Consider the following 27,107-nt stretch of genomic DNA (forward strand, 5'->3'; position numbering starts at 1 on the left):
CCCAGTCAGACAATGGCACTGTATACCAGTAGTAAAAATTGTGGGTGCACATAACCCCAATATATTCTTTGAATTCCCAGTGAGACAATGGCACTGTATAGCAGTAGCAAAAATTGTGGGTGCACGTAACCCCCATATATTCTTTGAATTCCCAGTCAGACAATGGCACTGTATAGCAGTAGCAAAAATTGTGGGTGCACGTAACCCCCATATATTCTTTGAATTCCCAGTCAGACAATGGCACTGTATACCAGTAGTAAAAATTGTGGGTGCACATAACCCCAATATATTCTTTGAATTCCCAGTGAGACAATGGCACTGTATAGCAGTAGCAAAAATTGTGGGTGCACGTAACCCCCATATATTCTTTGAATTCCCAGTCAGACAATGGCACTGTATACCAGTAGTAAAAATTGTGGGTGCACATAACCCCAATATATTCTTTCAATTCCCAGTGAGACAATGGCACTGTATAGCAGTAGCAAAAATTGTGGGTGCACGTAACCCCCATATATTCTTTGAATTCCCAGTCAGACAATGGCACTGTATACCAGTAGTAAAAATTGTGGGTGCACATAACCCCAATATATTCTTTGAATTCCCAGTGAGACAATGGCACTGTATAGCAGTAGCAAAAATTGTGGGTGCACGTAACCCCCATATAGTCTTTGAATTCCCAGTCAGACAATGGCACTATATACCAGTAGCAAAAATTGTGGGTGTATATAGCCCCAATTCTATTGCTAGGGGACTTGCAGGGTATTTCTGAGGTGAAGGTGGGGGGGCACACCGTTGGAACGGGGATTTGGGGTGTATATATGGGGTATACGGGAATACACTGTCAGTGTGTTCCATTCAGGATCCTGGGAAAGCTGGGTTGCGGCGATTGAGCCCGTCAGTGCCACGTTACACTGACAAGCTTCTCCCTGGAATTGAAGTTATATGTAAGCCCAATATATTCTTTGAATTCCCAGTGAGACAATGGCACTATATGGCAGTAGCAAAAATAGTGGGTGTATATAGCCCCAATTCTATTGCTAGGGGACTTGCAGGGTATTTCTGGGGTGAAGGTGGGGGGGCACACCGTTGGAACGGGTATCGGGGTATATATCGGGTATACGGGAATACACTGTCAGTGTATTCCATTCAGGATCCTGGGAAAGCTGGGTTGCGGCGATTGAGCCCGTCAGTGCCACGTTACACTGACAAGCTTCTCCCTGGAATTTAGCTCTTATAAGAGCTGTTGTGGTTGTCTTCTCCTTCCTATCCTAGCCTGTCCCTGCCTACCCAGAATCTAACCCCTAGCTAACTGGACGGAAACCTCAGTCCTCGGTGAATTGCAAGCTCAGAATGACGCGAAGCTGGGCGTCGCTGTTCTTTTAAATTAGAGGTCACATGTTTTCGGCAGCCAATGGGTTTTGCCTACTTTTTTCAACGTCACCGGTGTCGTAGTTCCTGTCCCACCTACCCTGCGCTGTTATTGGAGCAAAAAAGGCGCCAGGGAAGGTGGGAGGGGAATCGAGTAATGGCGCACTTTACCACGCGGTGTTCGATTCGATTCGAACATGCCGAATAGCCTAATATCCGATCGAACATGAGTTCGATAGAACACTGTTCGCTCATCTCTAGTAACTATGATATATTGGAAAGTATTGCTTTGTATGGTCATATAGTTAAAGGGGTTTTCGGGTCACCAGTATATGATCAGTTAGGGTTTAACCCCAGTTCGGGTGTCAGACTTCTGTTGCCGGAAGCTGCTAGTAGACGGGCATTGTGTTCAGTGGATCGGCACTACAGTTCACCAGAACCACCACTATGTAGATGACCAGGCTGCTGCACAGCTCACATCGCCCATCCACTAGCAGCTTATGGAACATAGAGGCTGTTAGGACATATGACCTGTGTGGGGTCTGTGTATCAGACCCTGATAGATCATATATTGATGATGTTCTATCCTTTGGACTTGAAGCCAGAAAACCCCTTTAGGCCAGGGCCCCATGTAGCATCAATGATGTAAACGCAAAAAAAACGCAGCATTTTACAGTCTCTGTAAAGTAAATGGGATTTTATTGAACCACCCACACATTGTAGAGAAATAAATTATAAATTAAATCAATTATATCTACGGAAATGCTGGCAGTTTCCCTATAGGAAAGAGGAAAGTCCGCATTGGAAAATGCTTTTTTTTGCTGTGACCTGCTATGTGGAGCCTTAGCCTTAAAATATCTGACTGTGCTTATAGCTTAATAGGGATTGTTCTGGTGAATTTTTTGTTACATGCTGATATATCAACCAGATAAGGCAAATATCATGGTACGTTTATTTTCTTTATGCTTACTTGTATAGCGCCATCATATTCCACTGCTTTTTACAGACATTGTCAGTCACTGTCCCATATAGGACTCTCAATCGATATTCCCTATCAGTATGTCTTTGGAATGTGGGAGAACGTACAAACTCCTTGCAGATATTGTCCTTGACAGGATTCGAACCCAGGACTCCAGTGTGGCAAGGCTGCAGTGCTAACCACTGAGCCACCGTGCTACTTTTCTTTGACATACAGTATGCATTTTTTGTAGAAATATTAATAACAACAGTTTATGGAATAGCACTGGAATTGAGGCATGCATTTAGAATATACAGTCCTATGAAAAAGTTTGGGCACCCCTATTAATCTTAATCATTTTTTGTTCTAAATATTTTGGTGTTTGCAACAGCCATTTCAGTTTGATATATCTAATAACTGATGGACACAGTAATATTTCAGGATTGAAATGAGGTTTATTGTACTAACAGAAAATGTGCAATATGCATTAAACCAAAATTTGACTGGTGCAAAAGTATGGGCACCCTTATCATTTTATTGATTTGAATTCCCCTAACTACTTTTTACTGACTTACTGAAGCACAAAATTGGTTTTGTAACCTCAGTGAGCTTTGAACGTCATAGCCAGATGTATCCAATCATAAGAAAAGGTATTTAAGGTGGCCAATTGCAAGTTGATCTCCTATTTGAATCTCCTCTGAAGAGTGGCATCATGGGCTACTCAAAACAACTCTCAAATGATCTGAAAACAAAGATTGTTCAACATAGTTGTTCAGGGGAAGGATACAAAAAGTTGTCTCAGAGATTTAACCTGTCAGTTTCCACTGTGAGGAACATAGTAAGGAAATGGAAGACCACAGGGACAGTTCTTGTTAAGCCCAGAAGTGGCAGGCCAAGAAAAATATCAGAAAGGCAGAGAAGAAGAATGGTGAGAACAGTCAAGGACAATCCACAGACCACCTCCAAAGAGCTGCAGCATCATCTTGCTGCAGATGGTGTCACTGTGCATCGGTCAACTATACAGCGCACTTTGCACAAATAGAAGCTGTATGGGAGAGTGATGAGAAAGAAGCCGTTTCTGCACGTACGCCACAAATAGAGTTGCCTGAGGTATGAAAAAGCACATTTGGACAAGGCAGCTTCATTTTGGAAACAAAAATTGAGTTGTTTGGTTATTAAAAAAGGCGTTATGCATGGCGTCCAAAAAGAAACAGCATTCCAAGAAAAACACTTGCTACCCACTGTAAAATTTGGTGGAGGTTCCATCATGCTTTGGGGCTGTGTGGCCAATGCCGGCATCGGGAATCTTGTTAAAGTTGAGAGTCGCATGGATTCCACTCAGTATCAGCAGATTCTTGAGAATAATGTTCAAGAATCAGTGACGAAGTTGAAGTTACGCCAGGGATGGATATTTCAGCAAGACAATGATCCAAAACACCGCTCCAAATCCTCAGGCATTCATGCAGAGGAACAAGTACAATGTTCTGGAATGGCCATCCCAGTCCCCAGACCTGAATATCATTGAACATCTGTGGGATGATTTGAAGCGGGCTGTCCATGCTCGGCGACCATCTAACTTAACTGAACTTGAATTGTTTGTCCAAAATACCTTTATCCAGGATCCAGGAACTGATTAAAAGCTACAGGAAGCGACTAGAGGCTGTTATCTTTGCAAAAGGAGGATCTACTAAATATTAATGTCACTTTTCTGTTGAAGTGCCCATACTTTTGCACCGGTCAAATTTTGGTTTAATGCATATTGGACATTTTCTGTTAGTACAATAAACCTCATTTCAATCCTGAAATATTACTGTGTCCATCAGTTATTAGATATATCAAACTGAAATGGCTGTTATAAACACCAAAATATTTAGAACTAAAAATGATTAAGATTAATAGGGGTGCCCAAACTTTTTCATAGGACTGTATGTACTGTATGCAAAGAATACAGAAATGTATTCTTACTTGGTACATGAAAAACAAGATGAACATCCTTGACGATGAAAATCTGAAGCCAGCTACAACTGTATGCTATGAGGGTACAGAAAAATCTCTGGTAAATAAATTTTATCTTCACTCATAGTGGATCTTAGCTTTAACTTAAAGAAGACCTTTCACAACTCTGATTCTTGCACATTTGGAATTTTTTCTCTAGACCAGGTCATTCCTGAGAAATTGGTGCAGTTACTTCTGGTGTCTGATGTACTAAATAGGTCCTCTACTTTCTAGTGGGAAATCTTAGGGAGGTGTGGCCAAAGGGGTGTGATTCAGACTGTCCAATCAGAGGAGGACAGTGCCCAAGACTCACAGTAGAGAGCATAATTAGCATATCAGGCACCAAAACGAAATGCAGTGATTGCTCAGGAACGGTGGGGACTAGAGAAAAAAATTCCAACTGTGCCAGAATCAGTGAGCCAGTACCTACTGAGGATTTTGGAGCTGCTGAAAGGTCCTCTTTAAATTACTAGATTATCATATGGTACAATGTAGGGGGCAGATATTAGCAAAAAATGTCAGTATACACTGTTTTCTGAGATCCCTTACACTATATAGGGTCCTTACTGTTAAAGTAATGAATACATACTGTAACTAATGCTGTACATATGCTTTAGATAGTAGTTGCCCAATGTTCATTTCTACTGGTCTCCCTATACACATGCATGCTTAGTTCATGAGTACTTAAACAGTGAATGCATTCTCAATTGGAGGAGAAGTACAAAGAATAGAACAGAACAAACAAACAGCATGTTGAATTCAATATTCCCAACCTTTTCTTTCCCCTGGTATGTGGGGGAAAGGAGGGATCCCATGGTTCCACCAAATACATTAGACCTATGTATGACTGTGCAGAAAAGAGATATGTGAGTAATGCCGAATATAAAGTGCTATGAGTAAGGAACTATCTCTAAAATGAAAGGCAGATAGAAGTATAATACAAAATAATACAAAATGTCATTACAATATGTTTTGAACAAATCTGAAACATACCCCTTATACCCCTTATAATATAGAAGGTTGTAAAGTCTGGTCTGCCCCAGTGTCCACGCTAAGCAGACGGACACTGTATTGTGAATGAAGCAAGTACTGGGGATAATATAGAGACTGAATCCTGCATACATGGTAAAAAAATATTCACAAGTAGTCCAACGCTTTTCCGTATGACTGTCCCTATGTGAGTCACGTATAGAGTGTAGCAAAACTCAAGCTATGTGATATTCAACAAAAGTCCCTGAAACCCACAGCAAGGGTTTTTATAAAAGGAGAATAACTGTGCTAATGTACGCTCAACAAGCTGGAAAGGTGGCTCAAGAGGGAACGGGAATAGAAGTCGCTGCACAATAATAGTCTCTAATTGATTCAATGCTCTCCAATGACGACAACAAGGAGCTCTTAGCAATACAAGTTTGAGGAAGGGTGAGAACCCGGTAGTCTGGAAATAAAATGGTGTCCTTGAGGTCTGGCAGCATAGTCATATGGGGAAAGTTTACAGTGCTGGTGAACATATAAGAACATATAGAGGTTTAGCCAAACCTTTTGCAAATAGCCATCTTAAGAGATAATTGAACTATCAAGGTGATGATAAACATGGCGGCAAGTTCGGTATCATCTGGGGCAGGGGTAGTAGAAGTTTTCTTGGTGCCCAAGGCAATGTAAACTTTCCACTCATGGAAAACCACCATATCCTATAGTCCAGGTGAAGGGAACAAACTTTGCAATATATGCCACTAATGAAAAGCGCCTGCGTCTTCAAGTACTACTCATGTTTTTATTTCTTATCTCTATATAATCAGATTAGTTTTGAAGTCTAAGGAGAGGGGAGGTGCAGAAAGAGAAGAGTGACAAAGATATGAGGTCTTCATCTCTGTCAAGGGTAGACTGGATGGTCACTTCTGATAGCCCAGCTATGTTGTGAAAATAAATTGTCTCTCTATGGTGCAGATATCTCTCTGCTTTGAGGACCTCTCTACTTTATCCTCCTCCCCTCTCCATAAATGTCAATTGTACAAATTTGATCAGTGGCATAAAGAGGGAAATAAGTGAAGAAATGGGTACTATTATTTAATAAACTATATTACAAAGTCTTCACATACACTATGGATTTACAAAAAACTAGCAGATTTAGTTAGGGAAGGTAGGTATTTATTGATAGCTCACTGGCTTACTTATTTTTGCACAGGATTATAGATTTCCTTTACCCACTGAAAATTCTAGTCCAGAGAGGGGGAGCTACAATTTAAGATGGGGTTGTCTTCTGTAGGACAGATACTTGTAACATACTATTTTCATATGCACTATATTGGTAAATGTATTCATATAATACATTGCTTGATCTGTATTTATTGTAGTGGCCAGTGGCGTAACTAGGAATGGCGGGGCCCCGTGGCGAACTTTTGACATGGGGCCCCCCGACACGGAAGATCTCGCCTTTACTGAAACTTGGATCCAGCAGGCAGACACTGCCTCCCCTGCTGCTCTGTGTCATGGTGGCCTACAATTCTCACATACCTCTAGGCCTGACAACAGGCAGGGTGGTGGGGTAGGCTTACTCCTGTCCCCACAGTGCATTTTTCAGTCCATTCCCCCGGTCCCCTCACTCACATTCTCCTCATTTGAAGTCCATGCTATCAGACTTTTCCGGCCACTCTCCTTACGTGTAGCTGTGATCTACCGCCCACCTGGCTCACCCTACCAATTTTTGGACCACTTTGCTTCTTGGCTTCCCCACTTTTTATCCAGTGACATTCCTACCCTCATCATGGGTGACTTTAACATCCCTATTGCCCCCCCTCACTCCCCGGCTGCCTCACAGTTTCTCTCATTAACCACTTCTCTTGGTCTCTCACAATGTTCTTCTTCCGCCACACATATAGACGGTAACACGATTGATCTAGTCTTCCATCGACTCCTCACAGTCTCTAAATTTTCTAACTCTTCTCTGCCGCTTTCTGACCACAATCTTCTATCTCTCACCATCAGTGCTCTCTCCCCTTCACAAGACGCCCCTATCCATCACACATATAGGAACTTGCGTGCTATTGACACCCAGCACCTCTCAGATACTCTACAGTCCTCCCTGTCCCCCATCTCTTCAATCTCCTGTCCCAATCTGGCCACCAGTCACTATAATGATACCCTCAAAAATGCATTGGATGAGGTTGCTCCCCCCTCCACTCGTAAAGTCCCACATAGGAGGCATCAGCCCTGGCACACGCCACAGACACGATTTCTTCAGCGCTGCTCTAGGTGTGCCGAACGTCTATGGAGAAAATCACGCTCACCTGCAGATTTCCTCCACTTCAAGTTTATGCTTAAAACATATAGCTCTGCCCTTTACCTTGCCAAACAAGACTATTTCACCGCCCTCATCTCTTCTCTCTCAAGCAACCCTAAAAGGCTTTTTGAAACCTTTCACTCCTTACTCACACCCAAGGTGCAGACGCCATTCACAGACCTTAGTGCTGATGACCTGGCCATGTATTTCCATGATAAAATTGATAAGATCCATCAGGAAATTACTGCCCAAGCCCCAGGTGGCATTGACTCCCACACCTACGATAGTACTGATCCCCTCACCAGCCGCACTTATGACTGTCCATTCTCATCTTTTGAACCTGTCACAGAAGAGGAAGTTTCCCAGCTACTTTCTTCATCTCGCCCCACAACCTGCAGTAGTGACCCCTTCCCCTCACACCTTCTCCAATCTCTGTCCCCTGCTGTCACTACTTACCTTACTAAAATATTTAACCTCTCTCTCTCTTCTGGAATCTTCCCATCCTCCTTCAAGCATGCTGTTATAATCCCGCTACTGAAAAAACCCTCCCTGGACCCATCCTGTGCTGCTAACTATCGACCCGTCTCTAACCTCCCCTTCATCTCTAAACTTTTGGAACGCCTGGTTTATTCTCGGTTAATCCGTTATCTCTCTGCTAACTCTCTGCTTGACCCCTTACAATCTGGTTTCCGCGCTCTGCACTCTACTGAAACAGCTCTCACAAAAGTCTCTAATGATCTACTAAAGGCTAAATCCAATGGTGACTTCTCTCTTCTTATTCTTCTGGACCTCTCTGCAGCTTTTGACACTGTTGACCATCAACTTCTCCTCACTATGCTCCGCTCAGTTGGCCTCAATGACACTGCGCTCTCCTGGTTCTCCTCTTATCTCTCAGGCCGCACTTTCAGTGTATCATTTGCGGGCTCTGTTTCCTCCCCTCTTTCCCTTGCTGTTGGGGTTCCTCAGGGCTCGGTCCTCGGCCCTCTGCTCTTTTCTCTCTACACAGCCCCCATTGGACAAACCATCGCCAGATTTGGCTTCAGGTACCATCTTTATGCTGATGACACCCAATTATACACATCTTCCCGTGACATCACCCCTGCACTCATTCAGAACACCAGTGACTGTCTCTCTGCTGTCTCTAATATCATGTCCTCGCTCTATCTGAAACTAAATCTCTCTAAGACTGAACTACTACTGTTTCCACCATCTAACAGATCTGTCCCTGATATATCCATTGCAGTCTCAGGCCTTACTATAACTCCTAGGCAGCATGCCCGCTGCCTTGGGGTCATATTTGACGCAGACCTTTCCTTCACCCCTCATATTGAATCACTCGCACGTTCATGTCACCTCCACCTCAAAAACATCTCCAGAATACGCCCTTTCCTTACCAGAGATACACTAAAGACACTTATTGTCTCTCTGATTCATTCTCGCCTTGACTACTGTAATTCCTTACTAATCGGTCTTCCCCTCACTAAACTCTCTCCTCTACAATCTATTCTGAATGCAGCGGCCAGGCTCATCTATCAGGCTAGACGCTACAGCGATGCCTCCGGTCTGTGCCAGTCGCTACATTGGCTGCCTATTCATTATAGAATAAAATATAAAGTTATTACTCTCATCCACAAGGCTCTCCATAATGCCGCACCTCCCTACATTTCTTCCCTCATCTCTGTCTACCGCCCAACCCGTGCTCTCCGCTCACTCAATGACCTAACACTTACATCCTCTATTATCAGAACCTCCCATGCTCGTATACAAGACTTCTCCCGAGCTGCACCACTTCTCTGGAATGCTCTACCCCGGACAATCAGATTAACTCCCAACTTCTACAGTTTCAAACGCAAACTAAAGACGCATCTTTTCAGACAAGCCTATCACAATTCCTAATGCACAAAATTGTCTGAACACTGTATAAGCAATGCCGCCCCTGCTACCTCTTGTGTCACCCTCTCTACCTCATAGATTGTAAGCTCTTTTGAGCAGGGCCCTCAGTCCCATTGTGTGAAATGACGTTCTTTGTTATGTATGTCTGTATCTGAACCCTATAAATTGTACAGCGCTGCGGAATATGTTGGCGCTATATAAATAAAATGTATTATTATTATTATCTCGACCGAGTCCCTACTACGCATTCCTGCGCGCTCTATTATGTTCCATAGTGGCCCCTGCACACAGTATTATACCCAATAGTGGCCCCTGCACACAGTATTATACCCAATAGTGGCCCTACAGGACTAAATACTGTCACGTCACCCGCTGACCGCTATACCAGGACAAATTGTGGATAAAAAATCTGGTCATGTGCATTACAATTTAGTAACTCCATGTGCCTCATATTAATAGCAGTTAACCCCATCATCTCCCTCACATTAACCCCTGTGTGCCTCACCATAAGAGTTACTGATATGTGAGAGACATGGAGGTAATAATAAAGTATCTTAGTAAAGTATATAGTAAAGTTACTAAAACACAAGTAATCACCCCATATGCCTGACATTAATAAGTAACCCCAGTACGTACCTGTGTAGCTTTAGTTTCACTTTCCTTCTTCCTTTCTTCCTCCAGTGCAGGACGGCAGGAGCTCGGCAGGGATAAGCCCCGCCTCCTCCTCTCATTGGTGGGCAGAGGACAGCAGAGAAAGGGAGGGGGGAGAGAGGGGGATCATCCTGAAGCGCTGACAGGAGCCAGACCTGCAGCTCCTGTGTGTCAGCCGTTGCTGCAGCTTCGGGGCCCCCTGTTGGTGGAAAGTATTCCACCAACAGGGGGCCCCGATCATTATACTCGGGGGTCCGAAAAGACCTCCGAGAATAATGATAGCAGCGGTAGCAGCTGTCACCGGGCCCCTAATGTCCCGGGCCCTGTGGCAGCTGCTACCGCTGCTATGGTGGTAGTTACGCCACTGGTAGTGGCCCCAAATAGTTGGAAGTAATATTTCAATCTTATCTCCAATAAAAAACAAAATGTATTACATGTATTACAAAATTTCTTGTATTCACTTATACTATTCATTTATTAAGCATCATTTTATAATCAGAGGTTCACAAAGTTTATTGCCAAAGCTGGATCTACCTTTAGGCACGTTATAGGCAGCCAGGGGGGGTAACTTGAGGGGGTGCAGGTACTGGAGTCGCAGTTGTCCGGGAGCCTTAGGGGCTCATAAGCACTGGCATCAGTTTTGACATTGCAGCTTTCAGATGGCCCATAAGTAGGTGTTCGGAAAAGATCGGAGTCCGATCGGCGATCAAGAAAATTTCACAATCGCGATCAGAATTCCGAACACGATCTTTTTAGGTGGGATCGAGATCGGTGATTATTTCCCACAATGCTTGGCTACTGGCCAAGCATTGTGGGAAAAGCAGAATGTATACTCAGTGTAAAGGCTCACTGCGGTTCCATAGGAATGAATGAAAGCAGCCGGCACACAGCCCTAACCCCTTGCGCGCCAGCTGGGTCCATTCATTCTAATGGGAGACTAGCTAACATCTCTAGTAGCTACTTACCTGCAGAGATGGCTGGTCCAGTGCTCGGTGTTCTCGGTCTTCTTTGCCTCGCTGCCCCCGCCTCCCAGGTTAGTGTTAAAGAGCTAGGAAGAAGTCAGGGCTTGTAGCTTTGGAGAGTGTGGGCGGGTACAGGGCGGGGAGACGTGACGTCTCCCCTCCCAGTACCCGCCCACACTCTTCTAACCCGCCCACACTCTCCTAACCTGGGAGGCAGGGGACAGCGAGGCGAATAAGAACGAGAACACCGGGCACCGGACCAGCCAGCTCTGCAGGTAAGTGGACACCAGGGGGGACTAAATAGCCAGAGGATTAAAAAAAAATCCTCTGGCTACTTAGGGGTTAAAAAAAATCACTACACAGCGTGGACTCTAACAATTAAAGCGTTCAATTGTACAGATTCCATGCTGTATAGTGAATAGGATTGTTTTTAAAATCCGATCTCCGATTAGTAAAAAAATCCCATTGACTTGCATTGGGATCGAGATCGGGTTCGAATGAAAAATGATCGGAAATTGGATTTCAAAATTGATCCTGAAAAGTCAAGATCGGCTCAACCCTACCCATAAGCCAAGGAGACCCACAGATTCCCCTAACCACACTAAGGTGGATTAAACTCCTTAGCACCGTAACCATCACTATCAAGAATTCACTGTAGGGACGAGGTAGGGGGCCCCGGACAAAAGTTTGCTCCGGGGCCCACAAGTCTTTAGTTACACCACTATAGGCAACTATGATGTGTTATAGAAACATTTTGATATGACCACACAATTAGTAGCCATGCTGTTCACATTCTGTACAAAGTGGGTTTAGTTAATGCAGCGTTGTCCCATTAAAGTCTATGGAGCAGTGCTGCTGGACCTAAAGCCTCTGCTTTGGTATGTAAACTTTTTGGAGAACTTGGCTTTCCCATAGCAGCTGATCTGCTGGGATCCGCTTTGTCAGAACCTCACAGATCTAATATTGATGACCCATTCTGAGGAGCTTAATGTGATGATCCTTTTTATACATGGCGGGGGGAGCACAATACCAAAATGGTGCAATGACTAGAGCTGAAAGAATATTGCATGTTCTCCTAGCTGTGTATAAATGTCAGCACTGCAATGACAACTATAAGATTGTTCTTCAGTATCGAGAAATGAAGGTCATGAGATTAATTTCTATGGGGAGTGGATATTTTTTCCTTTTCCTAGAGCGTCTGCCCAGCCGGTATAAAGAGTTTCATAGGCAGCAGCTTTATATTATTTCATTAAGATAAAACAACAACATACAAACATTTCCCTGAAGGTCATCATGATACATACATAATAGATGTAATCAGGCAGAAGATAAGCAATAACAGAGAGCCAGCTGCAAGTCAGCTAATAATGTCAGCAATTAGCCAACGACAAGGTCAGACACAATAGGATCGGAAGCACAGAGCTCTACGAGTATACCGCCAGCCGAAAATACCAGCGCAAATGAATACGGTAAAAAATATGTCACTCTCAAAGCAAAAACTAATGTATGTTTTTTAAAACAAAGACACTATAAAAAAAGCTAAAAAAATCTGCATTATATTTTCATGTTTCATATACTATTACTCATTCTGAATGTTCTACAAGGACAAAATCATTTGCAGAGGCGTAACTTGCACATTAGGAGGCCTACGGACATCTGTTACAGGGCCTTCACCTAAAATGTACTATTTATAAAAGTGACAACTTGTTTGGGGTATAGGAACTATTGCCACACCCTTAAGTGACTGAGACTTTTTACCCTTCGTTCACATCTGCTTTCGGTATTCCGTTCGGGGAGTCTGCATAGGGACCCCCCGCATGGAATACCAAACGCTGCTGCAAGCAGTGTGCCAGTGAAAGCACATGGACCCCATATACTCTAATGGGATCCGTGTGCTTGCCGTGCGCTGCCCATACCAATCGTGCAGGCAAGAAAGTAGATTGTGAAATACTTTCCTGTCCACATGATCCACATGATGTAGAAAGCACACGGACCCTATTATAGTCTATGGGGTCCATGTGCTTTCACTGGTACACCACTTGCAGTCCTCATGCGGACTACCCAGGACAGAATATGAACACTGATGTGAACGAGGCCTTATAGATACTATATTGAGTCTTTAAACAGATTTTCACAAGACTTAAATATTAAGGACTTGTCCTTTGGACAGGTCATTAATATCAGATCAAAGGGGCCTCCTGGCCCCCTCGCTTTAGATTAGAGTAGGGATTAGTTTTTATCCCAGACAACTCCTTTAAGTTGAAGACTTCCCCACCAAGGGAGACATAGACTATCAATGAGTACCATCATGAGTAACACAAGTACCATCAATTAACTCATCCCCAACCCTCACTGGATGCTCTACAATAATTTTACCTCCATTATCTGGTTACAGTTCTTCCACCTCATCTCCTAAGTCATATTCCTGCACAACCATCATGGGAACTCCAACCACCATCAGGCTCAGGGAAGTTTATAATCATTGGGTTGTACCCCAAAAGGAAACATTACTACTGTTTCCCAATGGGTTCCTGTTTACATATACCAGGCACAACATCCAACCTGATGTACTTGAATATGACACAGAACAACTATTTGAGTGATGGACATGACTTCACAGACATTAAGAAGTCACAGCACTTGACTTAGTGCCATTGCTCCAATGACACTGCTCCTTTAATCAGCTGATTTTTTTAGGGTGTCAAGATTTGGGTCCTCTTTGATATAATATTGATAGCCTAATATAAGCAATAGTTTAAAGGACTTGGCAATGATAAAAATTGACCATAAGCGGAGCTATTAAAAAATACTACTTACCTCCTGAACACCCCAACATTCAGTCTTTGCGACTCCTCACTGGTGTTTGGTAATGGATTATATTGTTCCCTTGATCTGATATCACAGCTCTAGCCCATCAACACCAGTGGGGAGCGCCAGAACGCCAATTTTTAACCCAAACTTGACAATCCCTTTAATGCCTTCTGAACACAAATTTCCCTCTACCAATCATATCATTTTCATTTAATGGTTAGATTTATTACATAGTAGATGAGGTTGGATAAAGACATTAGTCCATCAAGTCCAACCTATAACCCTACAATCCCCTACAGTGTTGATCCAGGGGAAGGCTCATGCCAGTTGCCCTATTTCAGGGGAAAAAATTCCTTCCCGACTCCAAATCTGGCAGTCAGTATAAATTAAGACATTATTCTTGAGACATAAGAATAATGTACCAGTAGAAGCAAATTGGCTTAGGTGTTGGAGAATCTTAGATCTGTGAAAGTTTGAGAAAGTCTTTTAAAGTTGTGATTCTTGTGGGGTCAAACACTCAAGTTCAGTAAGAACCTGCCCTCGTAAAGCTCTGTGATTGTGAAATATCTGAACTAATAAGACCTAGCCGCAAAACCATTAAAACAAAGTTCCTGGATAATCCCTTTGATAAGATCACAGTGTCCGTGCTAACCCAAAGGTTAGATGTATTCTAAGATTGAGATATAAAGGTCAAAGAAATCTGAAGAAGGAGCGTAAAATAACAACTCATCCATGTGAAGGACAGAAAATGTGGAATTGGTAGACACTATTCTTAGAATTCAGGAGATTGTTTCCATTTGGAGCTGGAGACGTTTTGATATGATTGGCCCAGTTTGGGCACTTTTTCAAAGGAGTTTAGTCAAGTTAGCATTTCTTAAGACTCCATGAAACTTTTTGGTCTTTATTTTGGTTTTATTGGTAATAGTTGTAGATCTGCTTCTAGTTCTTTGCCTCATGAGAAAACATATTGTTATCAATACCAAAAGTTATTGACTCTACATAAGGTAATTGGCAATTGTAGATATTGTGCTAGCACCAAATAGAGGATCCCACTGAGCATCTAAGGTCTACCATCATCTCCAATGCCGATTCCATCAGCGGACGTCTGTTCTCAGTGTCTGGAACATAGGAAAACTTCAACTTATATTAGCCCCTATCATGACTCACTTGGGTTTTTGTCCATTAGCATCAGTATACAGAGGAGGACAGGAGAGAACAGGGTGAAGAAATGTTTTTAGGCTTCCACTGTGGATGTGTATTGAGGATGGTGTCTTACATATAGTATAGTTTTTAATGACTCCAGATGATAGAAAGACGTAGTAACCATTCGTGCTGATTTTAGCAGGACTGATTAACCATCTACTGTGTTCAGGGGTGTCCTAACTTTCCTCAATGGCAGATATTGGGAAGACGAAGGATTGAGCATTCTGACATGCCCAATCTTTTATTCTCAAGGAGATAAAATAGCCCCAAGAGCCTGACAGAGGCTCCTATATCCCTATTGAGAACATTTGGGTGTGGGAAGTTGAAAAGAATAGCTGTCAGCTGCATGGACATTAGCCAAAAAGGTATCTAATAAGTATAGTCAGCTTTATTCTATAACATTCTCATAGCTTGTCTTCAAAAATTAAAGATCTAGGAGTTTACTATAGCAGATTGGTGGAGGTCCAGTGTTGGACTGATCCACCGGAGAACCTGAACATCCTCTGGTGGGCCCACGCTCTAACACAATGGTCCAGAAGAAGGCACCCAAATATCAGGAGTACTATAGTCTGTTTTGTAGGAGTGGTCCAAGGGTGGTAAGACTGGGTGAATATGACCTTAATCAAAATCAAGATTAATTGAACATTTTACCTTAATTACGATTAATAAATTATCATTTTAGGACACTCCCCTTTTTATATTCCCACACCCTTTATTTATATGACATGCCTTAGCAGTGGATCTTGGTTGAGTCAGTGACATATCCTTTAACCAATGGCAGTGTGAAATAGGATGACAAGGATAGAAAATAATTGATATAATCAATGAGAGCAAGTACACATTGATTAATTCAGTTGATTTTCAGTTTTGGTTATTGCTGTGATTTATTGCAAATTAATTTGTGATTTATTGCTCAGCTCAAGAGGGTGAGCTCCAGGATTGGTCTGGCACTGTTGGGCACCCCTGCTGATCAGCTGTTTGTGGTGGCCACAGTGTAGTAGAACTAACACAGCTCTGTACACTGTGTAGCAGCCGGGGAGGATACAATAAGATCAGTTCCATACAAGTCACTGGGGCTTGCAATACATTTCACAGTTATACAGAATTGTATTAGTTCATTACTAGTTGTGGCTGCTGAAAACATCTGATCAGCAGGGGTGTCAGGAATTGGACCACCAATCTGCTATTGAAGACCTATCCTAAGAGGGGCCATCAGTAGTATACTCCTAGTCAAGACCATTAAGAAAGATTTTTAATGGAGTGACCTATAATGTATGTATTTTACAATAACATAGCATGTATTTGGTGACTTGTATTAAAGTCACAGTCTTTAATAAGCCGTATAATAATGTGCCATTATACTGATTTCTCAATCCTTTCCTGATAATTCTAGCCTTCCCGGGCATCTCAGTCTGGCACAATGCAGTAAGAAATGTAATTGTGAGATTCCTTCTCACTGCTATCCATAAGCCATGCTTTTACATAAGCCTGAATGGCTCTATCTTTACTTGGCTTCAGCTCCATTTATAATATTCAGCCACAGAAAGAAGATGCATTTGTTTATTCAATTCTTTTCTTCTGGCGACAAAACCTTTCACTAGTGACTGTACAATGAATGGGAAAGAGGTAGACAGGTTCAGGCGTCTATTTGTAAAATCGTCTTTTCTGTTGTACAAGGTACGGAAAAACACTATGCAATTACTTTCAGATCTGCATCATTGTTCGGAAGCCAATGCATCCTACTTTGTCTTGTTTCCGAGTGTATAAAACAGTGAATGTCATTAAGAGCCTTTTATCCTGTATGTACACAACACATTGTCACTATTAAAGGGGTGTCCAAAACTAAAGATGGCCTATGGACTCAGGAGGCACGCTAGTCCAATGAAGAACTCTTTTGTTTATCACACAATGCGTTCCAGGCAAAGTACCCTTTCTCAAGGAACACACTTGATAAAGAGAATTCTGCCCGAAATGTGTTGTGTGATAAATAACAAGTTGCTCATTGGATTGGCGCGCCTCTTGCCTCCTTTTTCCTGCCCTTTAGATGTTCCAGATGCCGACACCAGATGTTTTGGTGTACCACAGGCTTGACTGCTGCTACTGAGGTCCCGCCACCTCCAGAGGCTCCCTCCAAATTTTGGAGGGTCCTCATTGACATTTACATAGTGGTTGTGAGCTAACGTCACAACCATTTAAGATTAGCATTCTACTGTCATTTGGTATTGTGTAGAGGTGAGCGAACACTGTTCGGATCAGCCGTTCCGAACAGCACGCTCCCATAGAAATGAATGGACGTAGCCGGAACGCGGAGGGTTAAGTGGCCGGCCGCCGTCAAAGCAGAAGTACCAGGTGCATCCATTCATTTCTATGGAGCGTGCTGTTCGGATTGGCTGATCCGAACAGTACTCGCTCATCTCTAATTACAACTTAGCATCATTAAAGGGGTTTTCCGGGCAAAGAATAATTTTTCAAAAAAGGTCTGTCAGTGCTATTAATAGGTTAATCCATTCATTTCTATGGGAGCGTGCTGTTCGGAACGGCTGATCCGAACAGTGTTCGCTCATCTCTAGTATTGTGTCCTTATATGCTACTGTATCAAGCTATTAGCGCTTGGCGCTGTTGTTTTGCTTTCTTTCTCAGTGTATACTTAGAGTAGGCCATTAATATCATGGGTTTCGATAACAGGCACCCCCACCGATCTGCCACAAGGCTGCTACATCTGCACAGTGTATGGAGTCAGAAGCAGATGGCTCTGTACACTGTGTAGTAGCCATACAGCTATTGCGGCTTGTGAGCATACGTCTCTCCTGAAAGCAACCACTGGTGGTGACTTATTTTCCTACGAACAGATGTTCAAATTCAGGACACCCCAAATATAATATAGTCGAATGGTCCTTCCAAAATCTGGAGGTTCAGCTGACTTTTCTCTTGTGTGTATGGGAAACTAGGATTAAATATAAGATATAACAAGTCCTGATCTTCTCACTACGTGTCCTGCACCCGTCTCCAGGATTTCTCAGTATTGTTATTTTCTTTTATTTTTACCACCGTGTCTATATTCCATGTACTTTACCTTATTGTCAACATGTTTCAAAACAAAGCTTGAACTTGCTGCTTGATACAATGCTCTGTGGATCTAATACAAACCCCATAGTGCCTTTCTGCCGGCCTATAAGGCCTATTTCTCTGAAGTACCTCTCATGCTCAGCGGTGGTTGTACTCTGTATTTTATAAAGCCATGGATACACTTAGTGTACAAATGGCTACAAATAGAGGAAAAGAATAAAGCCTTCTAAGTGGATTATCTCCAGCGAAGCTCATAAAGCCATGAGGATGATTTCTGTATTATTGCCTGTGTTGATGTTTTCTCCCATGTATCTTCTAACACCAATAATGATGACAACGTTCTGTCTTTCTCGTAGAAACACGATGGCCAGTTCACGGTGATACAACTAGTGGGGATGCTGCGAGGTATCGCTTCTGGGATGAAATACTTATCGGACATGAATTACGTCCATAGGGATCTGGCTGCCAGAAATATCTTGGTCAATAGCAATTTGGTTTGCAAAGTCTCCGATTTTGGTCTCTCTCGAGTTCTAGAAGATGATCCTGAAGCAGCCTATACTACAAGGGTATGTTATGTAATGGATCCACAGGGGTAACAAGTAATCGTGTCTGTTATACCCCTATACCACAATGACTGCCTTTCCTTACATGAATGTAAATAGCTTAAGGTTATTATTTCCCCCTTTCCTTCAACTCCCACTTATCTGCATTAAAGCCCCACTACAGTGTTATCTTTAATCATTAACCCTTTAGAACATGGTCAGGGGATAATCATACACATCAGGGAAAGTGTATGCCTACATAGGCAGTACGGAGACTTTCAAGTCATTCCTGCTCCGCTAGGGATTCTAGGTAAAAATATGCAATATGGTCTATAGTCTCTCACTCTGCCAAATCAGTATCCATACGCTATGCTGAGGAAGCCCAAAAGCCCAGGAAGCCCTGTCCATTGCTGGGAATCTGTTGCTTTTGGAATAGAAATACTAATTTGGCAATTGAATCCACATCATGATTAATTAGACTTTTTAACTGAGTCATGCATGATGTTAAGGATGCTGCCCTCTAGAGGGCGGCGTACAGAGTGCACTGTTCTCCTAATTACATCCTGGAGAATAGATTTGCATATTTTTTACCCAGAATCCCTAGCAGAGCAGGAATGACTTGTAAGTCTCCGTACTGCCTATGTAGGCACACACTCTCCCTGATGTGTACGATTATCCCCTGACCCTGGTCTATAGTCTCTCACTCTGCCAAATCAGTATCCCTGCGCTATGCTGAGGAAGCCCAAAAGGCCGAAACAGCGCTGTCCATTGCTGGGAATCTGTTCCTTTTGAAATAGAAATACTAATTTGGCAATTGATTCCACATCATGATTAATTAGACTTTTTAACTGAGTCATGCATGATGTTAAGGATGCTGTCTTCTAGAGGGCGGCATACAGAGTGCACTGTTCTCCTAATTACATCCTGGAGAATAGATTTGCATATTTTTTACCTTTAGAACATGGCATATTACCGTATACTGACAGTTCTTTCAGTTTATTCAGCCTCTGACGGACTCCCGTCCTGGTCATGTGATCAGCAGAATTACCTACCAATTCAGACACCACCATCCATTGATTTCAATGTATATAAGCATAACATATAGATGGTTAAGATCATATATATGGTGTGTGAGTCGATGACATACTAAACATGAGTTTAATGTCTCAAAGTGAAATCTGGTGGTGGCTTCCTGGTGAGAAAGTACATTTTCAACTATTTGCAAATGGACTGCAAATCGTGGGTGTGTCGGGCCTTCCAGAGGACTTTTTTTCACTTGTGGTTGCTTCTTAGTGCCGCCTGTTACCATAAAGAATGTGAGGCCCTTAGGGGTAGTGTCTACTGACAAACATAGGAGCGCTAGTAGATGTGGCCACGCCCCTGGTGCACCAAACAGCTAATTTGCATATGTATTAAAAGTTAATTCCTCGGCAGTGAGGTTGTACCATGGCACAAAAAAGTCTGTTCACCATTGCAATAACTGCCCTTACAACACCATACACATAAAATGGTTTATAGGGGACTAGGTAGATTCCTGTTAAAGAGGACTAGTCCCCATTCTTAGGGTGCATTCACACAAAGTAACGTGCCGCGTGATGTGGGATGTATATGGCGTATGAGACTTTGCGCGCCGTATACGCTGCCATTGATTTCAATGGGAGAGAGGATCATATACGCCGCGTTATTTTGCGGCCGTGATTTTGCGGCCGCAAAATCACGGCCGCAAAATAACACGGCGTATATGATCCTGGCTCCCATTGAAATCAATGGGAGCGTTTACTGCGCGCAAAATCTCACACGCCGTATACGTGCCACATCACGCAGCACGTTACTCCGTGTGAACGCCTCTTAAAGTGAATCTTTCAGTAAATAGTCCTCAAATATGAATAATTATAGAACATTCTATTCTTAAAACTCGTCATTGTGCTGTTACTCTTCGTGTTATTCTTCCTGGATATTTTGATATAAATTGACAACTGGGCGTTACCATTCCTTTTCTTAAAGGGCCCTGCACAGCCTGTATATAAACAGGCGCATACCCCAAACTGATCACAACCACTTTATTCATAAACTACTCGTAGGAATACGTACAATTTGGAGATGATGCTCCAAAAATGTTATTTTATAGGAAATTCAGTTACTTACAAAAACAAACAATTGCTGACAATTTCTTTAACCGTCCCAGTACCCTTTCCCATCTATCTGCATCTTACTGTATTACTCTTGGCCACTGGCCCTCTAGCAGCTGCTATGCCTGCTAATCTGCTTTTTTCTTCTCCAGTAATTTCCCCCATTAACCATATGGCTACCTCTTCTATTTCAATAGCACATCTATAGTTAGCCAAATGCAACCTTAGCAGGTGTGAATTATAATGTATTCCTAATGTGGCTCCCCAGTGTCCTGGAATATAGAAGCGGATTGCCGGCTGACTGTGCGCTTGTTGTTTACCTGATCGATGTTCTTAATGACGGGTTGTCTTATGATATTGACTTTTAATTGCTTAGATGGATAATCGCTGAGGACAGGAAATTCTCTTTTCATCCTAAAAACAAAATCATTTTGCCTCTAACTTTGCAATGGTCTCATCGACGTGTTTCATTTTTCTCATAAGGGAGGCAAAATTCCCATCCGGTGGACGGCACCAGAAGCCATAGCCTACCGAAAGTTCACATCAGCGAGCGATGTATGGAGTTACGGCATCGTCATGTGGGAAGTCATCTCGTATGGGGAGAGGCCATATTGGGAAATGTCTAACCAAGATGTAAGTTACTGCTGTTTGGACTGGTGTATTATTTAACATGATGGCGTATGTCAGGGATATATTAAAGGGAACCCTTCACCAGGAAAATGCTGTGTAATCTTCAGTATGTTATACAGCAGGAGTAGCTGAGCATTAGTCCAGTAGGCGGGCTCACTGAATGATTTACTGCCCTCCCTGTATGAACATTAGATCCGCCCACTGGACTCTTAAGCCCAGAAAGAGCCAGGATTTAAATAAATAAAATTCAAGATACACATCAAACCATGCCACACCACTAGATAGCTCATCTGTCTGCTCAACTCCTGCTCTATACCTTGCTTTCTTCAGATAGGACGGCATGTACAACATGACAGGCTTTCCTTAAACATTTACGAAACAATCTAATATCAAGATGTTCTTAGAATATCTCAGGGTTGTAAATGAAGACATACTTCCCTTATCTTCTTATAACTTAAAGGGGTTGTCCAGGAATTGGACCCTTTGGAGGCTGGGGGAGGTGTGACATAAAAAGAGCATACTCACCTGTTCCCAGGGCTCTGTTGCATGTCACCCTTGTCTGTTTGGTTTCGTGCTGTGGCTTCATTGTTGGATGTTCTGCCTCCCATGTGATCATAAATTGAAGCTCCTAGGCCCCAATGCAATATAAGCAATGGACCCCCCCCCATTTACTATGTGCTATCTATAGTACTGGTGTCTTCTTATGTTGTATTGAAGCCTTTGGACTCCCTGAGGTTCCAGGCCCAGTAGTGATTGCTGCACCCCCTATTGCTTCTGATCTGCAGAGGCTCAGAGTCCCCCTCGTGTCTTTGCCAGTGTTTGATATACAGTGTGATTGAGAGCCTTCTGTTTATGCTGGTACATTATACAATGTAGCCTGTCAGTCACTATAGAGATGGGTGGGGAGGTGGAGGAAGTGCCTACCTCAGGAATACACCGGACCTGCAAACCAAGTGTCCAGTGTATTCTTGTGTGCTAGCCAAAGATTGCAACATTTTATCTGTTCTATATTGGACCCATAGCTAATATTCAGCATATTAAAGGGGTTATCCGGAACTAAGATATCAAGCTTTACTTCAACTTCTCAGCCCTTATAGCCCCTATAGCTCAGTTCCATTAAAATGAAAGGGGCTGAGCTATAATACCAAGCACATAATGTAAATGGTTGTGCTTGGTAAGTAGTGAAGAGGTCACAGAAATCGAAAACATAGTCCAGGACAACTCATCTCAGACATCTTTCTAAGTCAGCAATCCCAGAAACCAATTGGTATTGTTGGGGTATATCAAGTACCTAAATAGTTAATAGGTGGGTGAGATGGATTCACCAGAGTAAGGCTGGTCTTACATGACCGTATTGAATGTACGGTCCGCAAGTTGCTGATCAGCAACACTATTTGCTGATCAGCAACATAGGCTCCACAGATGTCCATGTCCTGCCGCACTCGCCCAGAGAGTTCTATGGGAGAGTCCGTGCAGTGCCGCAATTCACACCCATTACGGACATGTCCTATAAATTGCGGACCAAGGTTGCAGTCCGGTCACACCACAGATAAAATATCCAGTGGTGTAAGAGGCCACATTGAATATAATGTGTCCGCAAATGGTCTGCAATTGAAAACCCTCAATTGCGGACCATTTGCGGACTTACATTACGGCCATGTAAGACAATCCTAAGAGCTGATCTTTCTAAGTTAGTAGAGGACATATAGGGGTCTGCATGTGGGGGCTTCTTTCTATGACACCCACATTCTGTAATATATCATATGGAAAGCAAAACCTTCATGAGACAGCCCCTATCAACTTATAGAGCTTTTTGTAATGGAGCTGTCAAGCCAAGCATCCCAGGCAATCCGGCTGTCTAAGATTAGATAAATCTTCAACTCAAGGCCAAATTGTCATTTATCTGCAGAAGGGGCATGGAGGCTTAGAAGTAATCATACCACTCTTTCTTTTCTATCCTTCAACCATAATGAGATTGTCTGAAAGGCAAACACTGCCAGATGAATAGTCAAAAGTCAGTATTTGTGCAATTTTCCATTTTCTTCAACCTTTAAAAAGGATCAGTCATGACCGAACAAATTTTTTTTAAAAATAATAAGTATAACCTGAGAACTTTTGATTCCATTGTAGAGATGGGTCCTGGTCCAAAGCGTTTGGCTCCAGTAATATTCCCTGTAAATAAATAAAGGTAGAAAAGCTGCACCAAGACATGAGCCTATGTATGACGGTATTTCTTTCATGGGTTCCTAGATGATATTATTGAGGACACTGGTTCATTGCACAATAGAAATGGAAAATAAGAATTTATTATGTGAATGGACAACCAATGTGTCCTATACTGTTGTATCATTTTTTAATAGTTTAATAGAATTATTATATTGACTTTAGTCTTTGGTTTTTTTTTATATATCAATCATTTTTTTTTGTTAAAATTTAGTTTTTTGTTTTTTTTCAAAAGTCATATACCCGCCATGTTTCAAAGCTAAACAAAATTCAATGATGTCCAGCTTCCTTGTATGTATTTAAAAGACCCAGAAATACATTTTTAGTATTTTTTTTTAATTGTTATTTATTTGCTTTGTTATTCATCCAAGAAATTTATGAATAAATTGACAACTGGGTGTTGCCATTCCCTTTTTTATAAGGGTGTGTCTCTACACAGACTGATACTAGTTGCTCTGATTGGATGTTTCTTAGGGAGCTTTCACACAGAGTAACGCCGAGCTCAATGTGTGCTTATTTTTACTGGCGTAGAAATGTGAGGGTAGCGTTTACGTCGTGTTTACGCGGCATTTTTTTTTACTATGAGCGTATACGCGGCGTTTATGGACGCGTTTTTTGCTCACGTAAACGTTTTAGCAAGCAAAAAACGCGGCCGTAAACGCCGCGTATGCGCTTATAGTAAAAAACGCAGCGTAAACGCGATGTAAACTCTACCATCGCATTTCTACGCCAGTAAAAATAAGCACACATTGAGCCCGGCGTTACTCTGTGTGAAGGCTCCCTTAGGGCTAGTTCACACGGGGACATGGACGCTGATTTTGACAGCGGATTTCGCGGCCAAATCAGCGTCCATACAATGTATCCCTATGTGAACTGCTCGCTTTTTTTTTCTGCTAGCTCGCTAGCAGAAAAAGAAGCGACATGACCTATCTTTCGGGCGGAAGCCGCTCGCGATGAGCCGCGGCTTCCGCCCAGCCGCAGCGCCCTCCATGTCGGCTCATTCATTTGAGCCGACAGCGGAGGTGAAAGCCGCGACCGCGATGGTCGCGGCGGGAGCAGTTCACATAGTGTGGACATTGTATGGACGCTGATTTGGCCGCAAAATCTGCTGTCAAAATCAGCGTCCATGTCCCCGTGTGAACTAGCCCTTAGATTGTGCAGTAAAATACCACAAACTGGTAACACCCAGTTGTCAATCAATTTATTTATAAATTTCTAGCACCGAATTATAAGAAAAGCTACTTCAAAATTGTTATTTCACTGGGAATAGAATTATTTACATGTCACAAGTGACAGGTCACCTTATGTGATGAGCGGTTCATTAAATTATCCAAAAATTTTGGGTTTTGGCTGAACCCGAAATTTTTAAGGTTTGCCACCTATGAACCACTGTTATACTCTGGAGTCACTTCAGACCCCAGAGTATAATAGATAGAGACCCACGGAATGTAAGTAAACATAAAGAACTCACCTTCTCTGGGCCATGTTACAACTTCCAGTGTAGGTCCCACACTCTTCCAGCCTCCTGAATGATGTCAGTGGCATCGTAAAGTTGTTACATATCGCGTGACTGCTGAGGCCAAGTCACAGGTCTCAGTGGTCCCTTGAGGCTGTTGACATTATTCAGGAGTGGGCAGGGACCCACAACAGATGCCACAACAGAGCACAGAAAAGTTTCACAAATTCCCCGTATACATTTGAATGTATGGAGGGATCCATGAAAACGGCCAAAAATAGGACATGACCTATCTTGTAACGGTCCATTACAATGGACTGTCAAAATAATGGTCATGGAATAGCCTCCATTCACTGTTAAAAATACAGCCGACACATAGCTGTTATTCACCATGGTGTGAATATAGCCTTATACTGTTTATGTTTTATCACCTCCCCTGGGCCCCTACATATTATACTCTTGAGTGTGAAGTAGGGTTGAGCCAATCTTGAGATTTCAGGATCAATTTTAAAATCCAATTTCTGATCATTTTCCAGCCGATCACAAACGTGAAATTTGTTTGATCGCCGATCGTGATCCGATCTTTCCCGATCCCAATCGCTCAACCTTTTTAATGATATATACATGAATAGCGTTGAGACGATATTGAGATAACCTCCAACCTCGATCCCACTGGAAAAGATTGGGATCTGAATTCCGATCGCGATTGTAATCCAATCTTTTCCCGATCCCGATCGCTCAACCCTAGTCTGAAGGGACCGCAGAGTATAATAATAGCAGTTCTACTTTGGACCCGACATTGAAACTACCAGGCAAACCTTAGGAATATTTACACGATGACTCTCCCGAGCTTTCCCAGCACTATTCCCAGTTTCACGAAATATAGTAGCTTTATCCTTTATTTTCTTGTGTTTTTCTAAAATTAGCTCAATGGATGTTCTGATTTTTTTTTAATAATAATTTTGAATAATTTTCTTTTAAGAACAGATACTCTAATGTGAATGTCTATTATTAACAAGAAAGGGGCAAATTCTCATTAGTACAAGTATCCGTCACTTCAAAGGTTTACATCTTTACAGGAAAGTGGACATAAAAGAGAGTAATCATGTCGACTGAATTAGTGTATGTGCTGAGATCAAGAGACATGATCTCAATGGGCCTGGCCTAATAGCAATGATCTGTAATTCTTCCTCCTAGGTAATTAAAGCAATAGATGAAGGGTACCGCCTGCCGCCCCCCATGGACTGCCCTGTAGTTTTACATCAGCTCATGTTGGATTGCTGGCAAAAGTGTAGAAGCGACCGACCCAAATTTGGTCAAATTGTTAACATTCTAGATAAATTCATTCGCACGCCGAGCACCTTGAATGAACTCGCCAATAGCTCTACATGGTAAGAATCGAGAATTTTTCATTTATTTGTTTCCCGTTGCTTAAGGCATCATTTCTCATAGCAATGTGCTAAAATTGTTAGAACTTATATCTGTACCTCCTGTGTCTCTGGTCTCTGAACTCCATGTCTTAGACGCAACTTTATAGGAAGCCAGAACACCTATTCCTATGTTTTTAACATGGAAAATTCATGTAACCACTGGGAGAACATACAAGTTGCATGTATATATAATGGGGTTTGAACCCAGGATTCCATTACATTTCATTTCCCGCTATTTACATTTCCAGGCAAGACCCCAACATGCAAGAAGCGTTCACAGTGACCAGTGTGGAAGAATGGCTAGAAGCCATCAAGATGACTCAGTATCTAGAATACTTCACAATGGCAGGATACGTCACCCTAGATTCTGTGCTGTACCTAAGCAACAGGTGGGGACTGTCTTCATTTTATGTCTTTAAAACTTAAAGTGTAACCCTAATTATAAAGCATATTTTCAGAAATGATTAGGGCCGATGAACATAAGACACTTTGTATATATTAAAGGGGCTCTAT

The 27,107-nt window shown here is 42.4% G+C and overlaps 1 protein-coding gene across 2 annotated transcripts in view; it reads left to right on the forward strand.

Moving 5' to 3' along the window:
- Positions 1-27,107, forward strand: part of LOC142198178 (ephrin type-A receptor 3-like) — a 213,862-nt gene that overhangs the window by 166,319 nt on the left and 20,436 nt on the right. For both annotated transcript variants that reach the window (XM_075269072.1, XM_075269073.1), the window contains 4 exons: positions 18,541-18,750; positions 21,339-21,488; positions 26,362-26,555; positions 26,843-26,983. In XM_075269072.1, the coding sequence (XP_075125173.1) occupies positions 18,541-18,750; positions 21,339-21,488; positions 26,362-26,555; positions 26,843-26,983 (695 nt within the window). The remainder of the gene's footprint in view (positions 1-18,540; positions 18,751-21,338; positions 21,489-26,361; positions 26,556-26,842; positions 26,984-27,107) is intronic.

The sequence above is a fragment of the Leptodactylus fuscus genome, chromosome 3, assembly GCF_031893055.1.
Source record: "Leptodactylus fuscus isolate aLepFus1 chromosome 3, aLepFus1.hap2, whole genome shotgun sequence".
Classification (NCBI taxonomy): domain Eukaryota; kingdom Metazoa; phylum Chordata; class Amphibia; order Anura; family Leptodactylidae; genus Leptodactylus; species Leptodactylus fuscus.